The 8,247-nt window shown below is 41.6% G+C and overlaps 1 protein-coding gene across 1 annotated transcript; it reads right to left on the reverse strand.

Annotated features, from left to right (window-relative positions):
* Positions 1–5,529: 5,529 nt before the first annotated feature.
* Positions 5,530–7,409, reverse strand: LOC143582206 (DELLA protein GAI-like). The gene has a single exon (XM_077064826.1). It carries the CDS (start codon positions 7,407–7,409, stop codon positions 5,748–5,750), a length of 1,662 nt encoding a protein of 553 aa, XP_076920941.1. The 3' UTR covers positions 5,530–5,747.
* Between the last annotated feature and the right edge of the window lie 838 nt (positions 7,410–8,247).

Below are 8,247 nucleotides of genomic sequence, written 5' to 3' on the forward strand. Positions count from 1 at the left end.
GCTAAGTTCGCCTGATGACAAGTTCGCCTGAGGTTTAAGTTCGCCTGATGACAAGTTCGCCTGAGGTTTAAGTTCGCCTGATGACAAGTTCGCCTGAGGTTTAACTTCGCCTAAAGCTAAGTTCGCCTGAGGTTTAACTTCGCCTAAAGCTAAGTTCGCCTGAGGTTTAACTTCGCCTAAAGCTAAGTTCGCCTGAGGTTTAACTTCGCCTGATGACAAGTTCGCCTGAGGTTTAACTTCGCCTAAAGCCAAGTTCGTTTAGAAAATAAATTAAAAATCTAATGAAAAATGTGTTAAGACAGTTAATGGAAATAAAATTTTTCCAAACTGACCTGGCAGCTCGACCCCAGCCAGGGGCTCTGCCCCTTGGACCCTGCTAGGAGCTGCCGCCCCTAGACCCCGCTGCCAGGGGCGCTGCCCCCCGGACCCCCGTTCGTAGTGGGTCATATAAAGATAGAAATACATTATGAGAAGTGATAGTTAATTGATACGTATACTTGTTATACAGTCAGCCGTGCACAACTGAAGAAAGGAATTACGATTAACGGAGAACGTAACCGTGTTCAGGTGAGTTTCTAGCCCCATTTATGTGTTACGTTTTCGGGGCTGTGTGCATACTCAATATGTTTGTTAATACACTTATCCTAAGAGACAAGTGTATGCCTTATGTGGATAATGTGAAATGTATGAATGATTGCTTGATAGTACGTGAACGATCTTCGGATATTGCACGTACTGTCAGGTTGTAACGCTATGTATAAGGTAAGTATGTTATGTATGTTTATGTGTATGAACATGATAGAGATAATAGAAGAAAGAAATGATAAGGTATGGTTACGAAAAGGGTACCGAGCCCTAATAATACTCGAGGTATGGTGTATGGTTGTATGATTACGAAAAGGGTACCGAGACCTACTAATACTCGAGGTATGATGTATGGTTGTATGGTAACGAAGAGGGAATCGAACCCTTCTAATATTCGAAAACTAGGGACCAGACCCTTATAATATCTGTGATGTTAGGGAATCGAACCCTTCTAATATTCGAAAACTAGGGACCAGACCCTTATAATATCTGTGATGTTAGGGAATCGAACCCTTCTAATATTCGAAAACTAGGGACCAGACCCTTATAATATCTGTGATGATAGGGACCAGACCCTTATAATATCTGTGATGTTAGGGAATCGAACCCTTCTAATATTCGAAAACTAGGGACCAGACCCTTATAATATCTGTGAGGTTATAGGGCGAAAGGCTCTTTAAAAAGTATGATTATGTATGTAAGAAAAGCATGAAGGTAAAAATGAACGTATGATTATGAATGTAAAGAAAGTATGAAAGTAAAAATGAAAGTAAAAGCACTTAGGTGTATATGAAAGAAAGTTAAGAGATTAAGTATGAAGCGTAAGAATGTATTGTATGATTATGTGATTAACTAGAACTCACTCAGTGTATCTGACTTTTAGTATGCACGCAGGTGAGTAGGATGAGACAGCTGGTTTGAGCGGGGACATATGGCAGAAGAATAAGAGCCTGGCATCTGAAGACTTATGATGTTTTAATTTTAATGCTTTAATGTTGAAAGACAAAGGATGTTTTGAGACAAGTTACGAATTATGTAATGTTTTGTGAAAGTTTTATATTCCGCGTAAATGTTTTAATTAACTCTGATATTTAGAACTGTGTTTATGAGTAAATCCAACACGAAAGTAGGGCTACCGGTAACGGGGCCTTACACCACTGGTATGACATCTTACCAGATTTGAGGATGATATTAAACAAAGTAGTTAGCTACATGACTCCTTCTTCTCCCAGACACTTCCACACCTTGATGGGTATGTTGTCTGAGCCGACCAACTTAGCCCTTCACATCCTCCTGAGTGCAGTATGTACTAGGGATGAGCTCAGTACCGTACTGGTACCAATCGGTACCGAAAATACCGATCTCGAAAATTGCCAAATCTTGGTACCGGTACCGGTACCGAAATATTCGGTTCGGTACCGGGACGGTACCGGTATTGAAGGCAAAAGTTCGGGAAATACCAGTACCGGTACCGTACCGATCCCGAAACTCAAAACTTTGGTACCGATTCGGTACCGACGGTACCAAATCGGTACCGGTACCGGTTCGGTACCGGTACCAAGTACCAAATGCTCATCCCTAGTCTGTACCTCTTCCCATGTGATCCGTCTGCAGTAGCAATTATTTTGTTGTTGTCGTTGCAAGGTCGTGTATTCATATTCCTCTTGGTAAGCTCTCCCATTGTTAAATAGGTTTTGGAAGTAGGTTTGCCATCTTAGCTTGATGCCCTGCTCCTTAACCGGTACATGCCCATCCGCATCCTTTATAAACTTCACCGGCCCTAGATCTTGCCTTCTACGCTCCCTGGCTTTGGCAATCTTAAGCATAGCATATTCTCCCTCTTTTTTTTCTAAACTTTCATACATCCTTTTATATGCCGTATTCTTTGCCTCTGACACCGCCTTCTTCGCCTCTCTCTTGGCCATTTTGTAAGTCTCCCTCAATCCCACTCGCTCCTCCTCATTCGTGCACCTTATAATCTCCCTAAAACTTCCTTGTTTGTCCCTTATCTTGTATTGTACGGTCTCATTCCACCACCAAGACTCCTTATGCCACCTGCCTTTCCTGTTGTAACCCTGACAGTCTCTTTTGCTACTTGAATGATCTTTGTCGCCATAGCTTCCCATATCTGAGTTGAGTTCCTATCTAGTCGAATCAATTTCTGCAACATGAGTTTGTCCTTAAACAGTGAAAGATTGTCGTCCTTCAATTTCCCCCATCTAATTCTAGGTGTACGCTTCCCCTCTCGATTGGTCAGTTTATTTCTGAAGCCTATATCTGCCACCAGCAGCCGATGTTGAGCCAAAACTGTCTACCCAGGTATGACTTTGCAGTCTTTCCACCAGCATCGGTCTCCTTGCCTCATCAAAAGGTAGTCAATTTGTGTGTAACGTCCCCCACTGCTAAAAGTGATCAAATGGGATTCTCTTTTCTTAAAGTACGAGTTTATAATACCTAGGTCGTGGGCTACCACAAACTCTAGAAGATCTGTGCCGGTCTCATTTCTATCACCAAAACCGAAACCCCCATGTACGGCTTGAAAGCCATCGTTTACCAATATGTCTATTAAAATCACCTCCTATACAAATCCTATCGCCCCTAGGTATGCCCCCTACCACTGCGTCTAGACAATCCCAAAATTCCCTCTTTTCCTAATCTCGCGCGTATGCACAAACTACTGCACTAATTCCTCCCCTAGTACTAATCTTAACATCATAATCCTGCCATTATGTCTTATCACCTCCACCACATTAGTGTGTAGTTCTTTAGCCACTATAAACCTCACTCCATTTCTAGCTCCATCATACCCCGAGTACCACAACTTATACCCATTACACTCGGCCCCTCTATGCCCTTTCCACTTAGTCTCCTGTAGGCATGCTATCTGAACCTTACGTCTTTTAAACACATCTACCAATTCTAGCAACTTACTATTTAGTGTTCCTACATTCCAAAAAGCCAAACACAATATATGCTCCATATCTTTACCCTTACTTACACCCCTCCTTTCATGACATAGCCAACCGTTTTAGAAATATGATGTTGAAATTGTATTTGCCAACCTTTTGCTCTAAAAGGTCAACCTTTTATGAAATTTATATTTTAGTTGACCAAAATGCCCAACCTCTCCTCTAAATCTTTTTTAACGGCTTGGCTTTTAAAGGTTTACAGTAACTTTATTCATGGTATAGTTAGTCTAAATGGCTGGTTTTGTAAAGGTTAAAATTTGTAAGTCAACCTTACTAATTTATGTGAATTTATAGCATGGTGGTTGTCTATAAGGCGGTCCGCTATAGACGCACTTGGGGGCGGCCTTGGTGCGCGGAAGGCGCGGCACATTGCATAGGGGCGCGGCGAAGGGGGTGGCTTTGAAATGACCGGCGCCTTCGGGCTTTTCACTCTCTCTCTCTCTCTCTCTCTCATATATATATGTATGTGTGTATACATTTGGACGCTCAATGGGCTTTAAGCCACAGCTGGACGTTATGAAGAAGGGCGTCAAAGCCCCATTTCTTACGTCGCGTTGACGTGGCGATACGTGGAGGGGCTTTAAAGCACCTCCATAATGAAAAGCCTAAGTGAAGCAGTGAATCCAAGCTACTTGGTATAGAGTTAATCAAATTGATAAGTTACAGTTGTTACACACTTAGACCATTATTAGATTGGACAAATTGATAAAACCTCAATTTTGTTAACTTGACTATTCTTTGTTTCTAGCTTCTTACTCAAATTTATAATAAATCATTTTACCATTTTTATAGAAGGAAACAAAAAAGGAAAAAGAACCCCTAGAACCAGTATGTTCAATTATGCACCGCGTATGGAAATTGAACAATTTGCTTAATTGTATGTGATCAGCTGAGTTATGTGTATCCAAATGCCTGAGGGGCTATGTTAAAATGATTTGATTTAAGCGTTAGAAGCTAGTCGCCAAATGAGAATAACACAGTTATGGCATCCAACAACTAACCAATGTTATGTGATAACCATCTAATTAAGTGTTTGTAAATGAATTTTCATAAGAAACGTGCTAAGATGAATTCCCTAACCATGGTATAACTAGTTGTTTTGTATGAAATACTTTGCCATGGCCAACTCGTTGTTAATTATCGTTGTTAATTAGGAATTGACCATTCTCTTTAAGAATGCTACCTTACATCTAAGTAGGTGTAATTTGTGTATTAGTTCGCTAAATGTCCTCTCATTATGGGTTAATGTCTATCATGATTTAATGTCAATTTGTGTTCACTACATAACTCGTGAGATCAAAGTTATGTAAAGTTAATACGAGCTTTGAAAGTTTCTATGATTAAAGTTATGTTATTTGAAAGTTATTATGATTAAACTTATGTTAAAGTGAAAGTTTTTGAAAAAAGACTTTGCAAACAAAAGGTTAGCTAATGTTCAAAGAAAGTTGACTTAGGTGCAACTACAAAAACCATATTTTACTGTCCCTCGTCATTGTCTGGTAAACTTTACGAAATAAACATAAAAAGAAACTTCTTTTTTTCAGAAATGTCATTTTAAATTTATTCTTTTCCCAGATATTTTATTGAGTTTTGACCTCAAAACATTTTTTCCACCTTGTTCATATACTCATTAACATTCATATACTCATTTAGCATTAACGATGTATGCTACATACTAATTTTGTTTCCACCTTGTATTTTATACTATTTAACCAGCATGCTACTATTTCCACCGTGTTTTATATACTCATTTTTCATTTCACCAAGGCGTAACGTATGCTACACATGCATTTTATTTCCACCTTGTTTTATATACGCATTTAATCATGGCACAGCTTAATGGAGGTACGCCCACTCGGCCTAATATATAGTGTAAATTTACCCGATAAGGTTTCTACTGATTTGCTCATATAGATTAAAAATCTTTGTATAAGTTTTGTTTATTTTATTCATCAAAATAGAACTCAAAGAGGATATTTTATTCAAATAAAGGAAAAAAAAAATATCAACATAAAAAAAAACTAAAACCAGTACACAGTACTCCCCATTTAAACGGGCAACAACTAGTAGTGGGAAAAAGGTTAAAAAGCTGACTTAGGTGCTTAAATTGTAATTTGCGAAAAGACTTGATTTGACACACACGGGTCTCTCTATCGCTGTCCACGCCCAACTCAGCTCATTTGCCGAGTTGACTCACTCGATCCCACGAGGTTGCCACGCCGATGTCGCAATCAACGGCCTGGTGTGCCATCCCAGCATCAAGCACCCGTCGTTTTCTTCGACCCTGTACCCATCACCACCCGCAAACAGAGCCAGCAGCATGCTCGCTTGCTTAAACGCGTTTGATCCTATATGCACCGGGTCAAACCCGGCCGAGTTGAACCGAGTTCGCCACTGAGTCAGTGTCTCGTGCCGCTCAACTCGGTCAGTACCTTCACATGCCACCACGTTGCATATCTGCCGCCCTAAGTACACCTCGGACATAACCAAATCTTGACTACTGGGTTGACTCATTGCTGAGCTTTCCAACGAGTCAAACATGGTGGAATAATAATGTAACGCCTCGTTGAACCGGTCTAGAAAAACGGCTCCGTTATGATTCGATTCCTGTTCCACCACCGTCACTATCTTCGGTTTCATTTCTTTGATCGAATTCAATACTTTTTCGATCGCACCTGGCCGAGCGAGGAGGCGGTGGAGTTCGAACACCGAGTTCACCGCCATCACCTCCTCCTCGGCCGAGCGGATATCAAGCATCCCAGAATCGATATCCGCTAACGAATTAGCAACAAATCCCCGAAATTCGAATTCGACCCCGATCGTCTCCGCCAATTGAGCTAATTTCCATCCAACTTGCTGCAACGCATCCGTGTTATCTGGTTGAGGCGGTCCAATACCCGTTAATCGAAAAGCAGGCGGACCACCGTTGCGTAATGCTAGTGCTTGCATAAGTGCCGGCCATTGCATCCCTTGATTCAAACTGAAATCCACCACATGGACACGCGTAGCACCCCCGAACGCCTCGAGAATCGCTTGATTTGCCGTAAAGTGAGCGAATTTGAGGTACGGACAGCTCTCGTAAAAATGCATCTGCAAAATCTCCCAAGACGTTTCTAAACCGTCTTGCGGGTAGATGTTGTAAATCCTTTGAGCCAGAGCTCCAGCGAAGTACGTGGCGACTTTCGCCATCGCACCCGTTTGGGATGCCACGAGCATCCCAACGTGCTTCAGTAGCGCGTCAGCGAGTTTCATCTCATTTTGCTGTACGGCCTCCGCACACGCCATCAGCGTGTGCACCAGTCGAATCCCAGCCTCCTGGGAATCGACTAGCACCACGGGGCGCGTCGGAGAATCAGGCGGCGCGTCAGGTCCACTCGATACTGATTTCATTCTCTTAATCTTAATCCCGTTTCTACTTTGATTGGCATCAAAAAAATCATCGGCTCCGTAAATAGCCTCACCGGCTATTGCCCGTAAATCATACGGATCACCGTGTCCACCGATATCGGTATTGTTAGAGAAATCAATCATGATGGTGGAGGAATCGAAATTGGTTGAAGCCGGAACATCAGAAATAGTAGTAGTGTTATTATTGAGTTCAGAAAGCATGCTTTGAACCCATCCGGAAAGATCTGAAGGATTGTAATGAACAGTATCCGAAAGATGTAAGTTACCATCTTCGCTCATGACCATTTCAAGCTGCTCAAGCTTCTGGGCAACGTCCGCCATGTCCGTTGACTTGACCTTGTAGCCCAACACCTCCAGCAGCTCGTCCATCCCACCGGAGTCCGGCACGTCTTTGGTCATTGAAGATGAGGGTGTGGCTTCCTTTTTACGGTCACGGCTTCTTTTCATGATTAAATTAAGTAGTAATTGGTGAAAGAAGAAAGAGAGAAGTGGAGATTGGGTGTGGGAGAAAGAGATGAATCTTGCTTTTGTATTAGAAAGAAAAGAAAAGGTGTGGGGCTCTGGGTTCAAGAGAGGAAGACAGGGTGAGGAGCCGGAGAAGGAGATAAGGAAGAGAAATTGGCCTACTGCTGCTACTGCCACACCGCTTGCTGCTTAATAATTATTATTTTTATTATAAAAATTAAAAAACTACTATTTCTCTATCCTTTTTGGTAGCCATGTTATTACTCCAATTTTGGTTATTTAATTACGAGGGATGACCCTGGCTTGCTAAGGTTTGAGTACCGATCTTACTCGGTTTTACTGGCTTCTTGCTATCGTGTCATTTGGCAGGCGTGAGAATCGGGTTTTATCCGGAGAATCCCTCAATAGTTGAACCGTTAGGGGCTCCGTCCGTCTAAACTCGTGAACAGCTCGGGCTACCTTTAGCCATTGAAGGCCGCGTACGAAGTACCTGGCGTTACTTAGTTGGTCGTTTCAAAAAAAATTATACTGCTAAATTCTAGTTCAATACTTAGCAACAATTAAATCAATGTATCAATGATTAAACGAATACTAAATTCCAAAATGATGAGAGTTCAAGCATAACTTAGTCTTGGGACGGCAGGTTTTATTCGAAATAAAAAATGATGGGCTTAAGTCATATAATGTTGTTTGCGATCGTGAACGTATGAAGCCGTTTTTACTATTGGATTATCACGGATAGTTTGGATTATCACGGATAGTTTGGGTTATATTCATTAGTCGTTAAAACAAAGTATAATCGTGGACGAAGTAGCATAAT

Source organism: Bidens hawaiensis, unplaced genomic scaffold (assembly GCF_021521415.1).
Source record: "Bidens hawaiensis isolate Kalapana, Puna unplaced genomic scaffold, B.hawaiensis_p1.1 tig00031494_1, whole genome shotgun sequence".
Taxonomy (NCBI): domain Eukaryota; kingdom Viridiplantae; phylum Streptophyta; class Magnoliopsida; order Asterales; family Asteraceae; genus Bidens; species Bidens hawaiensis.

Coding starts and splice junctions, on each gene's coding strand:
- LOC143582206 (XM_077064826.1), bottom strand. CDS start 7,409: ATGAAAAGAAGCCGTGACCGTAAAAAGGAAGCCACACCCTCATCTTCA.